The 25,447-nt window shown below is 36.8% G+C and overlaps 1 protein-coding gene across 3 annotated transcripts in view; it reads right to left on the bottom strand.

The window, feature by feature from the left end:
• Positions 1-5,145: 5,145 nt before the first annotated feature.
• LOC139118318 (glycerol kinase 5-like) overlaps positions 5,146-25,447 on the bottom strand; it is a 133,211-nt gene continuing 112,909 nt past the window's right edge. For all 3 annotated transcript variants that reach the window (XM_070681572.1, XM_070681573.1, XM_070681574.1), the window contains 3 exons: positions 9,984-10,046; positions 9,053-9,186; positions 5,146-5,627 (listed from right to left, as the gene is read on the bottom strand). In XM_070681572.1, the coding sequence (XP_070537673.1) occupies positions 5,479-5,627; positions 9,053-9,186; positions 9,984-10,046 (346 nt within the window). In that variant the 3' untranslated portion in view covers positions 5,146-5,478. The remainder of the gene's footprint in view (positions 5,628-9,052; positions 9,187-9,983; positions 10,047-25,447) is intronic.

Below are 25,447 nucleotides of genomic sequence, written 5' to 3'. Positions count from 1 at the left end.
CATTGCTAAAGAACGAGGAAAGTGTTGTATTTATGACCTGAAAAGATACAGACGTGTTGAAAATTATAACTATCAACAAACAACAGTACAAATAGTTATCCTGGATTTCATGGAAATGTGTCAGGACTTTCCCTCATTCAATCTTTGTCTCATGTTATTTTTTTGAGTTAAAGTTGTCATTTATACAATTCATTAAAATGTTCGTTGTCTGCTCGCAAAGTGATTCTTTTTCACCCTGGAGTGCGGAGACAAAACGTTTTGGGACGCCACACTGTTTGATTGACAATCTTGTGAGACGAAAGTTGCAATTTGTGAACCACTCACAGACCTTGTTGTTGATGAACTTCCCCCCCCCCCCCCACGTGGTATAAAATTGAGACAATATTCGGAAAGGACCAATCATTGCGCAAGTTTTAGAGAAGACAATCAACCCGAGGGATATGGGAGGGCTTTATTTTTAAAATATCATCCAATGATAGTTTGGATTTATTTTATAGACATCCTGAAGGAAAGTCATTCATTGATGCCAAGTCGCAACTTTGAACAAAGCGAGAGCCCGGGGATGTTTGAGTACGATCACCCGGCCTCGACAATATTTACCCAGAGACCGGCGTTGGCGTTGATAGATCATACCATGTAAAGTTTTCTTACTACTATCTCGCATTACTTTTTTGCGGATATTTTGTAAATCACACATTTCCAATCGCGTAAATAATAAGCTTAGGCTCCATGCACTGAGAATAAACCAAGGGACGGACTACGGACCCGGTGTCGATCAGCCCCGGCCGGACTGGATGTGTTTAATCACGGCAATTTGACAGCAATACTTGAAAAGAAATACACTACATCCCTACTCATTGTAAGACTTTATCTTTCTGACATAATTATCCAAACATCCTTTCACAAACTCCTCACTTTGCGCGATATGAACATATATACGTTTTCCCAGGCCAGGAGATACGGCGCGCCTTTCATCGGCTTATAACATACACAGGAGTTCGTTGACCTCATTGTACGTCTGGGCGACCGACTTGGGCGACGCGCGCGAAATCGAAATATCTTTTAAAAACTGGAAGTTTTGAATAGTTCATGTTGTTTGAATGTTATAATTTTTAAAAGCTCATGGCTCCTATCATATTCCTATCTATTGATCTAAATCTACGCCTCTTTTACGAGCGTATACCGTTTCGGTCACAGGTTCATGTTTGTTTGCACAGGCAAAACATGGTCGGGGGTGCGACTCCGCGGCTTGTCCGGAGTGTTCGTTTGATGTCGCTAATTCACATTAAATCAAACCCATTCACAATTTTAAAGACGGGACGAGTAAACAAAGGTATGGCTGGAGTAAATTAACATGTTTCGGGACATTATACGCGTAGAGATACTTGAAATTTCCGGTTTTCGTTTGTGCTGAATTTGTTTCGTTAGAACATAGGGTAAGCAACGGGGGTCACGTATAGCGGTCGGGCACACTTACAAACAAAAAGTCGGTCGCGAGCCCCCCACCGGAAACGGGATATTATAATTATTAATCGCAAACACAGAGATAATTTAAGCAAACAAATTAAACCAGGTGAATGTCAGAATAATCCGCAAGAAACTTACCAAAATGTACCTCATTAAATGTGATTGTGTTTGTTTATATTTGCCTTTATTATAATATCTCGCGCGAGGGCACCGTCAATTGTTAGGGTAAGCGAGAGTACACGGGATTTTGCGAGAGATTTTGAAAAATTGCATTTTTTATCAAAATTATAAATTTTTATCAACATATTACTGTACCACCGTGTTCCTGAATGAGAAGAGAACGTGTGGCCACAAAACAGGGTCTCTTTACGATCTGTGCTTGGAGAACGGGGTGAAAAAAAGATCCGGGCGTAAATAGGTCAACCTGAATTCTTTTTAATTACATATACATCTAGAGGTTTTATATTACTTCTTTCAGGCATATCGATAAAAAGTTATAAACATTCTAACGTTGTGTGTACAAATCAAACTGAATTGTGGATAATTTATTGTACCGTGTGTTAATGCTACCCTTAGGTAGAATAAGTAGACTACCAAGAGGCTATGCAAAATTTATTCATGGCATAGGATTGCGTATAGAAAGTTTGAAAACATATTAGGAATAGAGGCAATTTTCTGGTATTTCCACAAATGATTCATTGAAAGATGCTTTGTTGAAAATTATAAAACCATGTCACCATGCTTGATTTAAGACAACATCATAGTTGTAGGGTTTCCTTTGAGAAGGCACTGATGCAAAAGTGCTGACTCAACACTTTTTCATAAGTTTTAAATAGGTGGCATCTTTGTTATTGGATCAGTAACTTCATACCTTATGTTTATATCGAAAATACTTCATGTAGAAGACATGTATTTCACCACTGTAGTACTGAAATGTACATGGTATTTTGTCAACTTTGGTCAAGACAATACTGATATATATTCCTTAGTAGGAAAGTCTCTTATATATGTTAATTAGTTATTGTAATGCAAAAATGCTAAACCACGTAGACTACTCTTATATCAGAGTATTTTCAATTTATTTAGCAACATTTGTCAACTTTGGTCAGGTCAATGCACACATATATCTCTCATGAGGAAAGTTAGTTGCATACACAAATGGACAGTGTCATTCTTTGTCATAATTCTTAGACAGACAAACAGACAGACAGACAAACACAAAGAGAGATATACACAGAGAATTTAAAACATCAGTAGCACAAAAGCTCATTCAAATGAACACACAAGCTAAAAACCCTAGTCATGGTAATACTATTTCCAAGTCCTCTGTGCCCCACTCCTCAAATTTAGTGCATCCTCCCTTGCTATGTAAATGAGCAAAAATAAGTCAAAATTTTAATTCAAAAATTAATTTCTGCTGAACTATGCAACCAACAACCCCAAAAACTTTGTCAGATCTAGTTCCCATCCTAAAGATTCTGTGTACCTAATTTCATGACATTTGATGAATGAGTTTGAGAGATATCGATGATACAAATCCATAACACACACACACACACACACACACACAGACATACATATTACAGACACACATACAGACTAACAAACGCCACCCTATGACAATGGCCCACTTAGATGGGCTACGCCCACCGCGTGGGCCAAAAAGTGGTCAAATAATTAGTTTTCAGGAAAAGTTGAAAATATTAAATCTCAGTCAATCCTTAAATGTCATTTTAAAATGATTCTATAAAAAAAAAGAAAAATATAGTCAGGAGATATTTGTCTTAATGACCTTTCACCAAGTTTAAGAAAACATTACTGAACAATGCTCGAGATATATTTGTCTACAGCTAATGGGAGACAGCACTCTTAAACCCTGGCAGTAGAATGTTGGACCTTTGGTCCACAGGACTGAAAATGATCATGTTGGAATGTCCTGGGAAAAGCACATATATTTGCTGTTTACATTTGAAAACAACAGTATAATATCCTTTTGCCAGTCATTCTGAATCTATCAAAACCATTCATTTGAGTGACTCTAACCCTAGGAGAAGTATATGTTAAGCTATGAATACTACATAGCCACTGAATATGCACACTTTTTCCAACTTGAAGTAACTTTTGTCCAATATATGGTAACTACATACAAATGGGTCCCACATGGTCTGTCTGAAGCAACAGGTACTGATCAGTTTGGCAAATTATTTGCTTTCGTGTCTCTGCCAAAGAATATTGCAAATTATTGTGTGTAAATTGTCAGCATAAATTTTCAAACATTCTACTCTGGGCTGCTGATCGATGAATTTAGTCTTATCAATGATGAACTTGCCATCAGCCCTCACTTTTTTCTATTTTCCTCGGTTCTACGTGTTCTCCATATTCTTCATTTTTGGTATATTTTATTGCAAAGTAATGTAATACAATTTCTATCTCCTGTAAATTAAGAACTGGCATACCTCCCCAGACACTCAGCTGACTCTTTGTAAAGTCTGACTGCTATTTACCAAACTTTGAAATAGTCTTGTGATTGTGTTGAAACAGGCATGGAAAAACCAATTTTGAATTGATAGCGCAACACTGCAGTAGGCAGAATTGACTAAAATGTAACTTGTTCAGTGTAAGGTGTCTATTTTGGGGCATGTAAAATGATACTTGCTTCCTTTGAAATCATCAAAAATGTGATTATTTTTACAGCCATGATTATAGTAAATAGGCACATATACCAGTATGTACAGTAGTGAGGAGAGAACACTTGCACCAAGCCTGAGTTTTGTCACTGTGAATGAAGTGAAACAGCTCCTTGATTTGCATGTCTTCAACTGTGTAGGGCTCCTGCCTTTGTTAGTCATATGATTAAGAACAGTGATTTATGGTTTTGGACTTCTAGGCATGTGCTGTACACTGGAAAGTTCATGTGACGAATACAGATATGCCCAGGTTGGACTCCAGCTATTAAATGATCTGTCATTGGCTGGCATGGATTTTCAAGTTCTACACCAACAATGGAGGCACAAAGTCAACTTTATCCAATAATAGTATGGATGCCTGTGATATGTTCAGATGTTCTATAGAAGCTACAAATACTGACTACAGGACATTCAAGATCACCTTAAGGCAATTCCTCTGCTGTACAAGGATCAAGGGAAACCTGTTGCAAGGATATTGAGGAAACATAGGGAAATTAAGCCACAACTAAAGCAATTTATACAGCAAAAACAAACTGGTAACAGTTTTGGCTTCAGTCATCTAAGTCAATTGATACACACCTGAACCATGATGGTTACTAACCTCAGGGCTTGCTATACTTGTTGCAACTTAGTCATTTCAGTGTGCCATGGAAGTGTTGTGTTTCACATTATCAGGTTGATGCTAGGTTCTTTGTAAAATGCAACACTATTAAAGACTGGGTAGTATCACTAAGTCTTACACAGCTCAAGCAAAGGGCAAGATTTTAGTCTAAGTGCATTTCTATTCTACCTCCATCAGCCGATGCATGACAAAATGATAAACATACATACATACATACATACATACACACATACATACAGACGCCATCGACTTCAGCTTATACAATAAACTCACATTGGTATAACCAAATGTGAGCTAAAAATGACTTTCCAGCACACTCCAACTTTCAAATACACAATCATGGCAATTGAAACAAATTTGAAAGCTATACTAGGTGTCAAACTCAAATTTATTGTAAAAATCGTATAGAAAATAAGTATAATATGTAAGTACAGAGTATATCATACATTTCTGAAAGTGTTACCATTTGTACATGATTTTCACTGATTGGAAATAGATTGTTTTAAAGTTCTGCAATAACCCTGCCTGTACCATTTGCATTGATTACAGCAGACGTAATGTTCTGATGACTAGAAACTCAACTTTTCTGCCTCACTACAGGTGCACAGACCAAGCCAAATCACTTGGGCAAAGTGCATTTTGGGTAATGCAAAGTGATTAAAAATGTTGAAGGTTAAGTAAAATAATAACCTATTGAAGGCATTATGTTCCAGTATTCCATCGTTTACATCTATTTATTGACATCTCCCATTCTTTAAACACTCTTTCATACTTGTCTTGCACATTGTGTGGTTCACAGACTTTCTTACATTGTCTTAACTTCTTCAAGCTATCCTTACTCTCCCATATGCCTGAAAGAACACAAATGAGATATAAAGGTGTTCAAGAATGTTCAAAAAATACCATGTTTTATTAGCACAGTCTTCATGCTTTCCATGAAGTACCAGTACTTCTATTAGTGAACACAGATTTTTTTTAGTACTTTACATGCAAAGGAACAAAACATCTAGAAGATGTTAGAAAGACTTGTACTGACAATGTGGTAATTTCTTTCTAAGTATCTGGTACATGAGAAAGTCAGAAATTGTAAAGAAGCTTATGAAAAATGTGCTATTCTTTATTCACAAATTTGCATATAAATAATTATGAGAAATATAACACAAGTGTATTTGAAAAATAAGTATCATGTCAGTTGAAGACAAGATTATTGTGAGAACATTACACATAGGATACTGCTAAAAGATTTTAAATAATGTTTAATAAAGCTAAAGAAAATGTTTTGAATGACAAAACTAGATCTATGATTTACATGTAGGATATTTTTTTAATGAAACAGGGCCAAAGTCCCTGAAGCTACTATAGACATGGATACAAAATTAAACAGGAACTTCCCCTATAAAAGCCGGCTTATCGTAAATCTATGCAAATGTAAAAAAGCCAAGCTACTGATCAGACGTGCTGTGTTTGGTCCCGGAATCCCATGATTTTGCCATATTTCAGGCGTTCATTGTCATCAAATCCTGCGAGTGATGTCTGTGAATATATAGCGACTAAACTTGAGTCGAAAATAAACTGAAAAAAATGTTCTGTCTTTTGTCGGAGAATGCATATTTTTCAAAATGTGTTCCCTGTATGACCAATTTGATCCCTCTTTGCATATGACACGAAAGTGCCGATCACAATTATTCAAATTTATTATACGGTCAAAGCGATGCAATGAGAATTCAAAAACTCCCGCCAATGTATGCAAATGGCAGCATCATCAGTAATCCTCCTATTGTGCGCCCACGGTCCTGGAAGTTCCTGTTTAAGTATTTCCTGACTGTATGAAATTATCTCACTAAGGTCATCATAGGGACCTGTAAACCAAATATTAAAGCTGTCTGACCAGCGGTTTTGAAAAAACAAGCGACCAAACAGTTGACAGAGCTCTGCTGTGTTATGTAGAGAACAACTTTTTGTGACACATGTATTGATGAAGAAGGTGGATGTCTTTGATAGCTCATTTCAGTATGGCCTGACCAAAAATGGCAAAATTCGCTGAAAAAATACAGAATTGATGATTTCATCATAATTTCAATATATTACATTCAAATAAAGCCTAGGAACCTGTATGCAAAGTATTAAAGCTATCAGATGAGTAACTTTTGAGAAATAAATATTTTGACCAAAAAATGGCAAAAATTGACCCAAAAATGACACAGTCCCCAACTTGTTAATGGGTACTTTGATTACAGGTCCTCAGAGCGGATAGAGTCCTCTTCATTAGGTCTGTGATAAAAATACTTTGATACAGATGGCACTCAATGGACAAGAATGAGTTCCATGGTGATGAAAACATAAAACCAAATGTAGGCCACTATCCTAAAGGTCATTTAATGAGTCAAAGTTTCATGAAATTTGATGCAGTATTTCTTGACATATCAGCCTAATTATGAAACTTCAATAATTGACATGATACTGCAAATTGACGAGCATGTATGAAATAGGTCAATGTCCTTGTACCAACTTTGAATGATACTGGTGGAAATATGTCTGAGTTATGGCTCAGTACATGAGAAAATCGTAACAAAATCACCACCACGCAGCGATATTTGATCTTACTGTTTAAAAAATCAACACGTCTATGTATGACATAAGTCAATGTCCAGGTACAAACTTTGAATAAAATCAGTTGAGACTTGCCAGAGTTATGGCTCTCGACATGAAAAAAACCATAACAAAATTGCCACCATGTGGCAAAATTGGACCATCGAGAAACAAATCAACGTACATATGTATACTATAAGTCAATGTCCTTGTACCAACTTTGAATAAATTTGCTTGATACATGTCTGAGTTATGGTTCAGGACATGGGAAATCGTAAAAAAATGGCCACCTGGCGGCCATATTGGATCGTATCACGAAATAAATCAATGTGCATATGTATGACATAGGTCAATGTCCTTGTACCAACTTTGAATAAAATCAGTTGAGATATGCCTGAATTATGGTTCTGTACACGAAAAAATCGTAACAAAATGGCCGCACAGCAGCCATATTGGATCATATCACAAAAAAAATTGACGTGCATATCTATGACATTGGTCAATGTCCTTGTACCAACTTTGAATAAAATCAGTTGAAACATGTCTGAGTTTGGCGTTGTACATGAAAAAATCGTTACAAAATGGCCGCCTAGCACCCATATTGGATCATATCACAAAAAAAATTGACGTGCATATCTATGACATTGGTCAATGTCCTTGTACCAACTTTGAATGAAATCGGTTGAAACATGTCTGAGTTATAGCTCTGTACATGAAAAAATCGTTACAAAATGGCCACCTAGCGGCCATATTGAATCGTATCACAAAACAAATCGATGTGCATATGTATGACACAGGTCAATGTCCTTGTACCAAGTTTGAATAAAATTGGTGGAGATTTGCCTGAGTTATAGCTCTGTACATGAAAAAAATCGTTACAAAATGGCCGCCTAGCGGCCATATTGAATCGTATCACAAAACAAATTGACGTGCATATCTATGACATTGATCAATGTCCTTGTACCAACTTTGAATGAAATCAGTTGAAACATGTCTGAGTTATGGCCTTGTACATGAAAAAATCGTAATAAAATGGCCGCCTGGGGGCCATATTGGATCATATCAGAAAACAAATGGACATGCATCTGTATGACATATGAAGTAATCCTTGTACCAAGTTTGAATGAAATCGCTCCAGGCATCTCTGAGATATCTGCGTGAACGGACGCACGCACGGACGCACGCACGGACGCACGGACATGACCAAACCTATAAGTTCCCCCGGATGGTGTCCGTGGGGACTAATAAAAGTCCAATTTCAGTTTTCAACAAAAAACAACATATTTCTGTTTCATAGATTTTGATAGATATGTGGATCTAGTAAACAGTTGTTTTTATATATACATATACTTTTCTAATGTATGTTGAACAAAAATTTGCAGGGGAAAATGAGCTCTTTGTAGATGCCTTCCTGCCACGATTATAAAAATTTCTCCTCCACCCATTTTTTCAACTCCACCTGCCCCTTTGACATAACAAACAGCAATGCCAGTCATATCTTCTCCCAGGTGCACCTCAGACAGTTACAAAATTTGCTCACTTTACATTGAGTCCTGCTCACTGCCTGGGGTAGGGGGAGCATGCCTTTCCCCTAATCCATCCACTGCACCGATATACAGTCTATGATGACTGTTGTAAGTACCAGTGCTTGAAACACTGTAAGAGGGTGATGATGATGTTTATTTACCTGACTGAAGTCCAGCAAGGAATGCAGCTCCCAGACATGTTGAATCTAGATTCTCTGCAACTTCCACATGTCTGTTGGTCAAATCAGCGAGAAACTCGACCACAAAATCATTGTTTCCAACACCACCATCAACTCTGCATATAAAATAAAACATATAAAAGACGTAAAAACAGATAGTATTAAGCAAACTTCAACAAGTAATCTACAGGACAATATAGCACTCTGTGATGCTTACATGTAACTCTGAGTCAGTACAAAGTATCAAGTCTTTGGTGAGATACAGTGTGTCAAAACTAAATACTTCACTTGTCCAATTTGATGTCAACTGTTGAAGACTTTGGTTGAAGGTTCTTGTAATAATAACAATAGACTTTAACAAAGAAATGGATTAAAATGCATAGTGGAAGGACGACAAGGAAAACACATATGTCATCAAATTCTTTGGAAATATAGCTGATAGTCATTTTGAAACAAAGATTAGAATAGCTTTAAGTACCTTGCACAACATACAAATGTGAACTGTGAACAAATGCAGTTCAGGCACATCTGAGTACTAATTTGAATCTGGAAAAGTCAAACAAAATAGTCGCCTTCTGGTTGCAGTGTTGGATAATCAAACTGCAGACTAAATACATCATGCCAGCATTGGCAAGACACCACATCCAGTAATACACATTTTTTTAAGCTTTTGTACAATATACCTGTACCTCTATGCATACAGTATATGGATGTATATAATTAATGAGAAAATAAGTGTATACAGAAAGATGCTGTGTGATTCAAAAGCTCCTAATATGCTATACAGAGCAAAAAGGAAATAGAAATAATCTATGGTAATGGATATCTTATCATATTTCTCAGTGTCCATGCCATCTCTTTGACAATTGGAAAGCAGTAAATACAAACTATAATTCATTACCATGTAACTAACCTTATGCCAGCAGACAAAGGAAATTTTATTTCAGCTGTGGCTGTATCAAGCAATTGTTTGAACCTGTAATATATAATGTTATTAAAACAAAATGTTACATTTCATAAATAAGTGTCAGGGAAATTAAAGATAATTTAATATGCTCTGAAATTTGGTGTATTAGTTTGTTCAATAGGGGAAGGACAGAATGACATCACCACCCCTGATACATGTACTTTGATGATATGATTGACTTGACTGCGTGAAGTCACTCCAGGGAAAGACACTAACGGTTGTCCGATTGCCCAGGGCAAGTGAAAGTCGCATTCGGGCAAGTTAAACGCCGATGCCACTTGCCCGACGGGACAAGTGGAAAAATAATTACCTATAAATAACATCCATGAAATCGATTTTCTGATGTGGGAACATCGACTTAACAAATAATAATCATTTTATGTCATTGTGAGAACTAGCATAAAGTTTTTCACAAAATTGCATGATCGTTTTCAACAATACCATTGGTTACAGACTGTAATTACCGTACGCTGGTTGAGCGTACGTCCACAAAGTTCCTTGCCCTAACTAGACCAGGTTATAATGTCACGTCTGTACGATCGAAAAGGAGACACACATGAAGGTTTTGTGTTTTGTATGAATGTTTACAACACTATAAAAATAAAATTAGGTAGCGAAAATTAACACCAAAAAGTAGGACTTTTACTAAACCAAACTCTAAAATGCAATGTTCAGTTCAGTGACTGGCATTCACGGGGTTCATTGTGGAAAGACTGCATGCAAAGATGACAGCATGGCCACGAGCCAGCTTTGGTGTCAACTGGTCCAGTCTTTGAATTTTCAATGAACACTAACTTATTTCTCAGGTCAATAAGCCAAAAGTTACTTGTCTGTGGCAACCAACCTCTCTGTTTGTGAATTTTCCCATTCTAAAATGACTGTCAAGAAGCAATCGGACTGAATTTCACATCGAGAAATTCAGCTTTCAAAACACATTCATCGCAAATTCGCCAAAAACATTAAGTTGTTGATTTAAAGTTACTGAATCTCTGCATGAGCATTAAAAAGACCACCAAGGACATCAGAAAAACAGGATACTGGTATAGTGTAATGTAATGAAAACTTCATAGTGGTGAGGGAGAATATGCGCAGTGTAAAAACAATATGACAAAGAAGTACATTATGTTTCAGAAGCTTCAAAACATTCTTTTATAACTTCTAAAGATTTTTTCTTTCTGTATAATTCAGTTAAAACTGAAAAAATACCTTGAAGGTACAGTGGAAGTGGCTGTTATTATTTGTACATTATTATAGCCCTAAGAAAGTAAACATACAAGCATATTAAATATTATAATTTTTTCATGAATATTAATGATCATGAATATTAATGAGCTGTCCAGCACTCTTGGAAGTCTGGGGAGAATAGTGAGAGTGACTGACATTTTTCACTACATCATGAAGTTTGATGAATAACATGATAAAGTTTTTGAAATAAAGTGTGTGAAATAAAAAATCACTGCTTTTGCTTTTTCAAACCTCATAATTTTACTGGGCAAGTGGTTTTCCAATTTGGGCAAGTGAACTTAAACCCCCACTTAAAGGGCAAGTGGATAAAAATATAGGGCCAATGTCCCTGAAGCTACTATGGACATGGATACAAAATTTAGTATTTCCTGACTGTATGAATTTATCTCACTAAGGTCATCCTAGGGACTTGTTAACCAAATATTAAAGCTGTCTGACCAGCGGTTTTGAAAAAACAAGCGACCTAACAGTTGACAGAGCTCTGCTGTGTTATGTAGAGAATAACCTTTTGTGACATATGTATTGATGAAGAAGGTGGATATCTTTGATAGCTCATTTCAGGATGGCCTGACCAAAAATGGACAAAAAACTCCATAAAAATACAGATTTGCATATTCATCACAATTTGAACAAATCTAAGTTGGGTTATCCCTAGGGACCTGTATACCAAACAACAAAGCTGTCTGACCAGTGGTTATGAAGAAAATTTTTTACCAAAAACGCCTTTTTTGGCGCTAATTTGCATATTTTCAACAACATCAAAATATTAATAAAAATGGTTTCTCAAAATCATATACTTTATCTACAAAACAAATATCAAATCAGTAAGTACTGCAGTTCTCAAGATATTTGAGTGGATGGACGCCTCACAAACAGACATACATACATACATACATACAGACTGACGCCTGAAGCCGGACGCCGGACGGATATACCCATCCCAATAGCTGCTATAGACTATATTAGTCTATAGTAGCTAATAAACGAGAGTTAATTACATTCTAATTAAAGTAAACAAGACTTGCTTATCAAGATTTACGTCATAAAAAAACAGCATATCTGTCAGGTTATAAAGAATCTTCAGCTGGTTATCTTTATCAGTATTTTCATCCTATTAACCAAGCACATTTTAACTTTCAAATTAACATTGCAAATAAGTTCTGTTGAATAAGTTGAGCCTGTAGGTAATCAGAGAAAGCACAAAGAAGAGACAAATGTTTGAAACTTAAGAAGTTCAAGGTCATCAAAAGCATAAGGAATCATGTAACACTTTCATTGCATTGTTTATGCAGATTGCATAATTGCTATAAATAGCACGAGGAATCTTACAGCCCAGCTTTACCATAAAAACCCTATCACTTTGACCACTCTTTTAATTGACCACTCTATTTTTTTCCTCAAAAAGTAATTTTATTTTATCCTTACCAAGTCAACCATAAATGGAAATTAGAACTTTCTCTATCTCTATTTATTTGACCACCCTATCATGACAAGCTATTATGAGCAATTTCTTTTAGATAACATACAGGGCACAATAAATGACGGTTCAGAATATGTCAAAGTTGGGATTCAGGAAAGTTGCCTTTACATGTTTTAATCCTCCAAGATGGTAAGCATTTCACTATGAACTGTCAAACTTGAAAAGTTGAACTTTCTGATAATTCCACACTAAAATTATTATGGCTTTGATGATTTCCTAATTAATTCAATTATTTAAAATCATATTAATATTTTTTTCTGGGTGCATTGATAGGATTTATACAGTACAAGAATTACATACAATGTAAGTCAAATTTTGACCAAAAATGACAAAAAAATTCCTCAAAATACACATTTACATATTTCATCACAATTTGAACAAATCTAAGTTGGGTTATCCCTACGGACCTGTATACCAAATAACAAAGCTGTCTGACCAGGGGTCATGAAGAAGAAGATTTTTTACCAAAAAACGCCTTTTTTTGCGTTAATTTGCCTATTTTTAACAGTATCAAAAAATTAAAAAAAAACTTTCTCAAAATCATATTTTTTATCTACACAACAAATATCAAATCAGTAAGTACTGCGGTTCTCAAGATATTTGAGTGGACGGACGCCTCACAAACGGACTTACATACATACATACATACATACAAACTGACGACGGACGACGGACGGATACCCATCCCAATAGCTTCTATAGACTACCTGTATAGTCTATGGTAGCTAAAAATAAGTGTCTTTCCCTGCAGTCACTTCATTAACATGACAAACCTCTGTAAACCAACAATCAGCAAGTGGTCATAAATGACGTGTCCTCGTGTAGTATCCAGAATTTACAGGCAGAGCCATTCTGATCCATCATATACAGTGTTTCTGAAATACTTTCCACCACCTCATCAGAAAAAGTGTATTACAGAAATATCAAAGATTAAGTAAATAATAATAATTTATTCATACAGATTCTCCATCCACTTGAAGTTTTCAAAGAAGCATCTAAGATAGCTACTATATGCAGTTCTTGTTCAAAAGTTGATGGAAGACAAATGTAATGAACCTTGAAGAAGAGCTATTGTGAACAAGGATGTCCAGCAAGTCAGTGTGTCATAGTGTGAACAGAAATGTGTGAATACCATATTGCCTGCATACATGGGTTTCTGTTCCCGAGCGAGAGCAGGTGACAATTTTGCCCAACACCAGGAGGGCAAATTGTCCCCTCCTGCGAGGGCACATAAACTCATGTATTCAAGGCAATAATATTTTTATTACATGCCTCTTTATACTTAGTGCTATATAACATTTAGTTACATGCAGGGTATTCTCAAACGATTTTACCATCATCGACCAGCATCAAACAGATTTTAGCGAAAGTCAAAGTAGCAGTGCACACATGGATATTTTATATATAGTGCTAAGCGTCTTCCTTGATGTTGAAAACATCAAAGGGTTTCACCCGGACCAGGTAACTATGGAAACTGATCAGTACATTGTTCACACAGTCCGCTAACTCCCCAGATGTTCCTATTCAAATCAATGCAATGATTTACTCACATTGAGGCATGTAGTAAAGAAATGTGCACAACTGTAAATCTCTACAAAGACAAGAGTATATGTTCAAATCGTGCAAAGAAAGAGCACATTTTCTTTGTAGCCATGGTGGAGTTCTTCAAGACATTGAACTACATGAGTTTTGAAAATTTTGTTGACAGAAATTGTTTTAAGTACTGAATGATGCATGCATGTAAAAGATACGGTCACTTGACAACATACAGGATCTACTCAGTTGCAATCAAAGCGATTCTGTGAAGGATGTGGCTATTGTGAATGATAAAGTGCAGACTACTGTATAATTGGCAATTCTCTGATGCCTGCTCATAGAACTATTGTAAACAGATAATCAATGAAGTAATAATCATGGTGGAAGTTTTGACAGAGTTCAAAGAAAGCTGCTTGATAAATCTCCCGCATGATGCATACCAACTTTTATGGGGATCAAGTGTCCAGTGCTGAAACACTTCAAGAGTTGATACAAGTGTGTTACTTAATTCAATATTTAAAGACAACCAGAAAAGTGATATTTAACTGGGCAAAATAACCTTTTGGTGATTTCACAATATTTTGAAATATTCTGAATGAAAAGCATACTTGGGAACATAAGCAAATTTTAAAGTTATTTTGCATCACACACAGGGGTTGTGCTATGTTTATATTAAAGAGAAATAGGCAATGCAGATAGCTCTATGTCATATATGCTTACTGTTTATAACCTTGATATGGCAAAAACTATGGAATATCTTTGACACATAAAAAAATTGTAAAATCATCCTAATTTGTTTTCTGATGAAAGTATAATGAAAATGGGATACTGAACACATCACAAGGAATTTCATTTTATACTTCTGAAGCCATCCTACAACAAGGAGGTCTCAAAAAATTAGAGCAATTAAAATATGAAAATATTTTGAAATCTGCAATGTTGATCATTTCATCACTATCTGGAGTTGGAGTAAAGACCATTAAAAGAAACAACCACACACTAAACTTCAAAGCAAAAGGGCAAGTGTGATTAAAACATAGTGTCAATGACACTGTCCTCCCATTTTACAGAGATACTAACTACTAGTACACAAATGACATTGCATTCTTACAGGTTGACTGAGAAAATTCCATTGCAAGTCCAAATTAATCTTATACCCCAGCAATATGAAATGCTCCATCTCATAATGACTTTTACACATCTGACAGAAAACAACCCTAGGATTCAAGACCATCATGTTTTACAGCAATCCAACAAATGCTTTGGGAGAAAATGATTTTTTGATAAAAAAGGGAAAAATTGCCCCAAAAACACAAATATGAAAATTTCACCACAATTTGCACAAATCTGACAAAGGCCAACCCTAGGATCATATATACAAATTTTCAAGGCAATGGATGAGCGTTTTCAGAAAAGAAGATTTTTTGACAAAAAAAACGGGAAAATCGCCCAAAAAATACAACTTTCAAAATTTCACCACAATTTGAAGAAATGTAACTTAAGTCACTATAAAGAGCCTACATACCAAGTTTCAACCAAATCTGGCCAGTGGTTACAGAGTTTTTAGCAATTTGCAGGATTTTTCCTTTTTTCCCCTTAATTTGCATATTATTGACTTTGACATCTCCACCCCTGGGTGCACCTGTCCACCAAATACTAAGATGGTAGGTGCTGCGATTTAGGAGTTTTTAATGTGGACGGACATACATCCGCACATACTAACTAACATACATACATACATACAGACAGACAGACAGACAAACAGATAGACATGCATACATGCATACATTTATTTTTACAGCTTTTAACCTCCAACAGCCGACCAACTTGTCAATATCAGCTTGTTCAACTTAATACTACTGCTTATAACGAGAGTTAATTACATTCTAATTAAAGTAAACAAGACTTGCTTATCAAGATTTACGTCATAAAAAACAGCATATCTGTCAGGTTATAAAGAATCTTCAGCTGGTGATCTTTATCAGTATTTCATCCTATTAATCAAGCACATTTTAACTTTCAAATTAACATTGCAAATAAGTTCTGTTGAATAAGTTGAGACTGTACGTACTCAGAGAAAGTACACAGAAGAAGACAAATGTTTGCAACTTAAGAAGTTCGTTCAAGGTCATCAAAAAGCATTATAAGGAATCATGTCTATCTATCTATCTATCTATCTAGAAAATTTGTATAGCGCCTAATATCCAAAGTTAAACAATGCTCAGTGGCGCTTAGAGTTACAATGAAAATGCTCTCTGGAAGATGTAAGTTTTTAAGCGTCTTTTGAAAATGTTGACATTAGGAGAGGTTTTTATGTCCAGGGGCAAAGAGTTCCAAAGGACAGGAGCTGCTACAGAGAAGGAGCGGCGACCATAGGTAGTCAGATTCCATCTAGGTGTGTGCAGAAGGCATTTATCAGATGAACGAAGAACACGTGATGAGGCACAAGGTGTTATTAAATTCCTGAGATATTGTGGAGCTTGTCCATTTAGGGCTTTGTAAGTAATCAACAAAAGTTTGTATACAATGCGATGATGTACTGGAAGCCAGTGAAGTGCATAAGTATGGGGGTAATGTGGTCGGATTTCCTGGTCTTTGTAACAATTCTAGCTGCTGTGTTTTGGGCACGTTGTAACCGCTGTAATTGTGTATCGGGCAAGCCATATAGTAGAGCATTGCAGTAGTCAAGCTTTGAAGATATAACGGCGTGGACGAGGGTGGCACAGGAATCTCTGGACAAGTACTTTCTGATACGACCAATTTTGCGAAGGAGGAAGTGAATAGCACTGCAAGTGGCACCAATATGTTGTTGGAATGTATGGTTGTTATCAAATATTACACCGATGTTCCTCGCAAATGAAGTGGTTTCAATAACACAGGAACAGATGTTGATGTCAGTGAAAGGCGCTGGTGAATGGTCAAATTTAGATCGAATTAAAATGACCTCCGTTTTAGAGTTGTTTCAGCTTGTTTTGTGTCATCCAGCTCATAATATCATTAACGCTTTCTTCAACGGTAGATACGGCAGACGTGGTATTGGATTTCTTGAAAGACAGGTACAGCTGATTGTCATCAGCGAATTGATGGAACTGGAGTTTATGGCGGTGGATGAGCTGTCCGAGTGGTGATATGTAGATTAGAAACAAGAGAGGTCCAAGAACAGACCCCTGAGGAACTCCGTATCGCAGCATTTGAGGCAGTGATCTTTGTCCATTTAATGTAACTGACTGGGATCTGTCTGTGAGATATGAACGAAGCCATTGAAGAGGAGTAGATTTGATTCCAAGATTTGATAAACGCTGTAAAAGTATGTCGTGATCAATGGTATCAAAAGCTGCAGATAGATTTAATAGTACCAACAGAACAATTTGTCCAGAGTCAAGAGCAGTGAGAATGTCGTTATGAACAAGGAGGAGTGCTGTTTCTGTACTATGATATTGTCTGTAGGCAGATTGAAGTGGATCGAGTAGATTGTTTTGGTTCAAGAAGTCTTTCAGCTGAGCAGCAACGACCTTTTCAATTACCTTCGACAGAAAAGGTAAATTGGAGATTGGACGGAAGTTTTTGAGAATTTCTGGATCCAGGGTTGGTTTCTTTATGAGCGGCCTGACGACTGCAGACTTCAAAGAATGGGGTAAAAAGCCAGATTCCAGTGACAGATTAACAATCCATGTGATAATCAGGAGTAGCTAAATCTCAGACACAGCTTGACAAATGATGTTGGAAATGGATCCAAACTGCATGTTTTATTCGGCGAATCCTTGATGAGCACAGAGATTTTTTCCTCTGATATTGGTTGAAAATGATCAAAGGATACTGGAGAAATGACTTCCATATCACCAAAGTCATCAGATGAGCTTCGAGCATCAAGGCTTGAGCGGATGTCTGTGATCTTTGTAGTGAAAAAGTCACTGAAACGGTACTTAATTCCAATGCAGATGTATGGGACGGAAGCAAATTATTATTTGGTGACGATGAAATTGATGATACAATTTTGAAGAGAAACTTCTGGTTGTGAGCATTCTTTTCAATGAGATCTTTGTAATAGTTTACTTTGGCGTTTCGGATGAGGGCATTGGTATTTTTGCAGGAATCACGGTAAATTTGTCGGTGAATTTCAAGTTTGGACTTACGCCACTGTTTCTCAGCAGAGCGTCTAGTTTTCTTGGCAACTGCAATTTCGGATGTATACCATTTACAATTTGGTTTTACAGTGACGATACGCCTTTTTTATGGTGCATGCTTGTCAAGAAGTTCACAGTTTTGAATTATAGGTATGAACGGCATCATTCAGATCACGTGGTGGATCAGAGAATACTGCAATGCTGTCAAGGTCTTTCAACAAATCCGTAGTTGAAAGTAACACTTTCATTGCACTGTTTTAATACACAGATTGCATAATTGCTATAAATAGCACATGAGGAATCTCACAGCCCAGCTTTACCATAAAAACCCTATCACTTTACCACTCTTTTAATTGACCACTCTATTTTTTCCCTCAAAAAGTAATTTTATTTTATCCTTACCAAGTCAACCATAAATGGAAATTGGAACTTTCTCTATCTCTATTTATTTGACCAACCTATCATGACAAACTATTATGAGCTATTTCTTTTACATAACATACAGAGCACAATATATGACGGTCCAGAATATGTCAAAGTTGGGATTCAGGAAAGCTGCCTTTACATGTTTTAATCCTCCAAGACAGTAAGCATTTCACTATGAACTGTCAAAAAAGTTGAACTTTCTATTAATTCTACACTAAAATTATTTTGGCTTTGTTGATTTCCTAATTAATTCAATTATTTAAAATCATATTAATTATATTTTTCTGGGTGAATTGATAGGTTTTATACAGTACAAGAGTTACATTGAATGTCAGTCAAATTCAGTTAAACAACATCAATTACTGTCTAACATTGCATCATTCCTATAAATAGCATCTTAGTCTGGATAGCCTGGAACAGCGCAATCATAATCTGCTCATTCACACAGGCAGTACTTGACTATGAATGAATGACCTACTACATTTCACCAGTGTGCGAAATTGAGAGAAAATAGCTTCAGGTCATAAGGGCCTGCACCAAGCCAAAGCTTCAACTGCCGGTCTCAATACATGAAGTTGTTAACGACAATTAAAGTCAACTTCTCCACCAATATTATGCTTTTGAATGTTGTAATATTTAATTTTTCATATCCTTTTATCAATAGAGTCAGCAATTATTCACTCGAAAGGACTATTGTTCACATAGATTGCAGAATAGTGTAAGTGAATGAATCATTCAGCTACATGATCTGGAATCTGAAAAAGATCACAGCCCTCATCTTCCTCACTGTCATTTATCAATGTTTTCAACCACGGAGGGGGGGGGGGGGACTATGGGACTAACAGGCCTAGGCGAATTTGAAATTTTTTTCTAGACATGTCAAATCCCCCACTCTCGGACTATAAAATTATGTCAAACACCCAGAGGCCGGCGAATACAGGCTCATGCACTGGCTACATGTGGCTGATGAAAGCGAGAAAGTTTGTCTCTCATGACTTTCTATTGGGATGGTGTTCTCTAAATTGCTGTGTATAATTGTACACTACACCTGGGCATGTGATATTTTGATTTGAAAATGGTTGGAGAGCTGAAAATCACTTCTGAAATTAGCCAACGCGAGTGGTAGAGGAGTGAGTAAATAGCTTAGTACCCTGAAAACAGTCATTATTGTTATCTAAAACATGAGGGAGAAAGCACCTGGTATGTATTTTGATATGACGTATGGATTACTTTCAAAATTTTTCAAAAATAAATATGCTTAAATATGGCCTCTGTTGCATTCATGAAGAAACAGATGAAGTTATACTTTTAATTAAAAGGACAAGTATCGTAACTTTTCCTCGATTATAGAAATTGCAAACAACATGAATGGCACACATCGCCACTCGCGGAAATGAATGCATATTTTCTGATCGAAAAGTTTTGCCTGAGCGATTGTTAGGTCTCATCGCCCTTTGAAAGCGTAAAGTTATTAAAATGACTCTGAAAAGTTTGACATACACTCGATTCTGCTGAAATTCACGATCAGTTAATGCTAACATTACCAGGGTTACACTCATTGGACAAGTATTATTATAATATTGTATCGCATTCTTGCACCAAAATCAATTCATTCCATTGCTAGAATCTGCATGCATGGACGTAATTGACACTGATCTGAATGTAATCAGCTGCACTGTGCTATGAGGGGTTAGACTCTTAGTAAATGCAAAAAGTCGCGAGACAAAAATTACAATGTCGCGACATTGTCAACTCCCCCCCCCTCCCGGTCTGGCGTACCATAGAGATTGAATTCTCCACTTCCAGGACACGAAGTATGATCAATATCCCCTGTTGCCCCGCACTCCCACGGTGGAAAACATTGATAGGTGCATGGCATTCAAGTCTGAATCACATGATTCAGAGTCAGTCATCATCTGCATCTGTTACAGGTCTTGACGGAGAAATTTTCATTATTTATTCCAAATTTCAGTCGGTCATAAGGACCGACATGTTGCTAAAAACTTTCGGCCCGACGAGAAATCTGTCGGTCTCGGACCGTCGGAAATTTCGCACACTGCATTTCACCTATGTACCAAATTTGAAAGCATGACAAAAAGTACCACAAAATTTGCAAATTTCAGCTTGAGTTCACAGAGTCATCTTCAGGTCACTCCTAGGAACCTGCCCACCCAATTAGAAAGTAATGGCATACACAGTTTCAAAGAAGATTTTCTAACCAAAAATGGAAAAAATTGCCCAAAAATACAAATATGCAAATTTTGCCATAATTTTGACAATGCTATTTTGAGTTATCACAAGGCACCTGCACGCCAAGTTTTAAAGCGATCCGACCATTGGTTTAGAGAAAAAGATTTTTTACTAAAATGGCAAAAAAAGAAAGAAAAAAAATCATTAAAAATAGAAAGCATCAAATATTGACATCAAATCTATATGTTTAAATGAGTTGGGCCTAAGGTACCTAAACTCACATATGACAATGATCAGATGAGTAGTTCCTGAGTTATTGATTTTTGACCATTTTCGCCCGTTTTTCTACCTCATTTGCATATCTATGAGACTAAAAAGTTCATTTTAACAAGGGCACATCTACACCATATATGGGATCACAACAACAAAAATCAGCTCAATACGTGCAGTGGTTCGCGAGTTTTTGCGTTGGACGGACAGACATCCCACATAAATACATACATACATACATACATACATACTAACATACATACATACATACAGACAGACATCTCATATACAGACTTTTCTCAATCATATAACCTGCCAATTGCCATATATGTATGGCAAATGGGATGTAAAAATTATTTTTCAGGTTGAGTCAGGTCATGGCTTAGTAATCAACTGGTTGACAGGTTTCAGAGAAGAAAGATAAAACTGACGTCTGATGACAGAGGAAAGACAAAGATAGACAATCAATGTATCTGAATAAGCTATGTATTGCTTATTGCAAATCAAGAAAGAGGTTATTTGCCACGCATCTCAACAGAACTTATCATTTCATAGCAATCTTGACTGTCGCAGCCCTGTAGTTTTTCTAGTGTAATGATTTGATTTTATTGTTTTCGGGACTAGTCAATTAATTTGGAAGGCCTTGGTTTTAGACTGGCTGTGGGTAAGTTAGGAGACAGAACTCTTAATGTGATCAACGCTACAAGGTATTGTCCATGCAACAGTAATCCAGACACACACAGAAAATATAGTAACTCTCCTATTTATTCTAATTAAATATAAAAGAAATATTAAGTTACAGTAATGAGAAAAACTTATTTGACTCCTGTGCGTAAAAGGGGGGCAGGGGAATAACGTGTAGTACAGTCTATGAGCTCTACAGTTGCCCGGGTTAAGTAAGCATCCGCTTGCCATGTTCACTGTGCAGTCGAGCATACAATTCCTTGATCTGGTAACTTAAACACAGATCCCATTCAAGTCCTTTCCCGTAGCACGCGTGCCCAGTTGTTTGTCCTAGCACAGGAGGTCCCGCAATTCAGGCCCTGTACGATTATTCCATAGGATGTCGAGATTGTCTCTATGCACACCCAGTGCTTCTCTCGTAGTTCAGTCACTCTGCTCAATGGTGGGACCACAGTCTTGACACTGTAGAGTCCCGGCTTTCAGCACACACAGTAGGCTCCGCAGGGAGGAGTGCAGCGCAAGGAGGAGAAGTGAGGAGTGAGATTCCCAAGGTCAATTATACAGTTATATCTACTATGTATTGCAATTGACATTAAAGGTTTGATGCTTGATAAATTGTCAAGGAGTGGATGCAAAGTCTGTTCTTAGCGTCATGGTCTGGCAAGATCAGATCATATGTACCTACAGATGGTCTGTAATCCATCATATTTAGACCCTAAGTAGGATTTAATTGTGAGAAGGGGGAAGCCATTCCCCCAGTGTATATTTTGGCGACCTCTACCCAAAGCTAATCCAGGATGTAGCCATGCCCTTGTCCGGTTAAAATGTATAAAATGTCTTTATGGAAGTGCGGCCGAGGTGCCGACATTTCAAGGTAATTTTGATAAGTTTCACACTAGCTTTGATAAAGTGCTAGCCATCCATCTGTTCACAATCATCTTGTCAGAACCAACCATGACTTGAACACTTTTGGCACCTGTGGCAATATACTTTCTGTTGATATGTTTCCTGAAGGCCATTACTTGTGGGGAAATTTGGCATTAAAAGTGATTTTATTTTCCAAATTTCAGTCTGCTCATAAGCAAATCCAAAATGTTGATACTGCTTTGCCTTTCCATGGAAATTCAGGTGTACAGAGGTCAAACAAAACAAATCTTTAGAAGTGTAGTCAAATTATGCACAGTGCCCTCAGCAGTAATTTCGAGTGGCTATTGTAACATACAAACAAACAGCATTGTGCACCAAGTTTACATGTTTCAATGAAAGATGCACTGAGAATTGTAATAATGGATAATCTTCTTCTTTTTTATTACTATATAGTAAAAAGAATTCAGGTTGATCTATTTACACCCGGATCTTTTTTTCACCCAGTTCTCCAAGCACAGATCGTAAAGAGACCCTGTTTTGTGGCCAAACGTTCTCTTCTCATTCAGGAACACATTGGTACAGAAATATGTTGATAAAAATTCATAATTTTGATAAAAATTGCGATTTTTCAAAATCTCTCGGAAAATCCCGTGTACTCTCGCTTACCCTAACAATTGACGGTGCCCCCGCGCGAGAAATTATAATAAAGGCAAATATAAACAAACACAATCGCATTTTATGAGGTACATTTTGGCAAGTTTCTTGTGGATTATTCTGACATTCACCTGGTTTAATTTGTTTGCTTAAATTATCTCTGTGTTCGCGATTAATAATTATAATATCCCGCCTTCAGTAAAGGGGCTCACGACCGACTTTTTGTTTGTAAGTGCCCCCGACCGCTATACGTGATCCCCGTCGCTTACCCTATGTTCTAACGGAAAAAATTCAGCACAAACGAAAACCGCTAATTTCAAGTATCTTTACGTATATAATGTCCTGAAACATGTTAATTTACTCCAGCCATACCTTTGTTTACTCGTCCCGTCTTTAAAGCTGTGAATGGGTTTGATTTAATGTGAATTAGTGACATCAAACAAACACTCCGGACAAGCCGCGGAGTCACATCCCTGACCTGGGAAAATGTATATATTTGCATATCGCGCAAAGTGAGGAGTTTGTGAAAGGATGTTTGGATAACAATGTCAGAAAGATAAAGTTTTACAATTAGTAGGGATGTAGTGTATTTCTTTTCAAGTATTGCTGTCAAATTGCCGTGATTAAACACATCCAGTCCGGCCGGGGCTGACACCGGGATGGAGTGGCGGAGGTCGATCATCACACGAAGGACGTGAAAATGTTGTGATACGACGTAGTCCGTCCCTTGGTTTATTCTCAGTGCATGGAGCCTAAGCTTATTATTTACGAGATTGGAAATGTGTGATTTACAAAATATCCGCAAAAAAAGTAATGTGAGATAATAGTAAGAAAACTTTAAGTAGTAAGAAAACTTTACATGGCCGATGCCGGTCTCTGGGTAAATATTGTCGAGGCCGGGTGATCGTACTCAAACATCCCCGGGCTCTCACTTTGTTCAAAGTTGTGACTTGGCATCAATGAATGATTTTCCTTCAGGATGTCTATAAAATAAATCCAAACTATCATTGAATGATATTTTAAAAACAAGTCATTGACAATGACATAGTCCCCACTTGTAATAGGAGTATTAGTTTGATGGGGCAGGGAAATGTGGTCATTAAGAAGTATCACTGGAGTGTATATGTTGAGATCTATCGGCACATAGGTCTATGTCGTTGTTCCCAATTTGAAACACATGAGGCATGTCTATGTTATGGTTCTAAATCAGGAAAAAAGATCAGACCTCTAGCTGTATTGGCCAGCCAAGGAATACATATGTGCATAATAAATGAGGTACAAGATGTGACATCTTAACTATATCATATCAAAATTGAAGGGTATAGAACTTGTGGTTACTGAGTTATGCATATATATGTATAATCAAGGTCAAAGGTCATCGAGGTCACGTGACATTTTGAAAAATAAAATTGTATTGCTAATTAATCCCTATATGCCAGAAAATCAGATCTCTAGCTCTATTGGCTTGCCCAGAATTAGATATGTGCATAATTAATGAGGTGAAGCGTGTGTTGTCATAAGGTCTCCCATCCTTCTAAATATAAAGGACATAGCACTTGTGGTTACTTATTTATTGACATAAATGTATTTTTTAGGTAAAAGGTCATCGAGGTCACATGACATTTTGTCAAAAAATTTCTATCCTATTGCTATCCCTATAAACCAAAAATCAGACATCCAGCTCTATTGGCTTGCTCAGAATGAGATATGTGAATAATTAATGAGGTACAGTATATGGCATCATAAGGTCTCCCATCATGCTAAATATGAAGGGTGTACCACTAGTGGTTACCGAGTTATGGACAAATATGTATATTTCGGGTCAAAGGTCACCGAGGTCACGTGATATTTTGTCAAAAAAAAATTGTATTGCTAAGTTATTCCTATATACCAAAAATCAGACCTCTAGCTCTATTGGCTTGCTCAAAATTAGA

This window comes from Ptychodera flava, chromosome 19 (genome assembly GCF_041260155.1).
Source record: "Ptychodera flava strain L36383 chromosome 19, AS_Pfla_20210202, whole genome shotgun sequence".
In the NCBI taxonomy this organism is placed as follows: domain Eukaryota; kingdom Metazoa; phylum Hemichordata; class Enteropneusta; family Ptychoderidae; genus Ptychodera; species Ptychodera flava.
The sequence above is the reverse complement of the archived record's forward strand: the minus strand, read 5'-3'. Positions and strand labels throughout refer to the sequence as shown.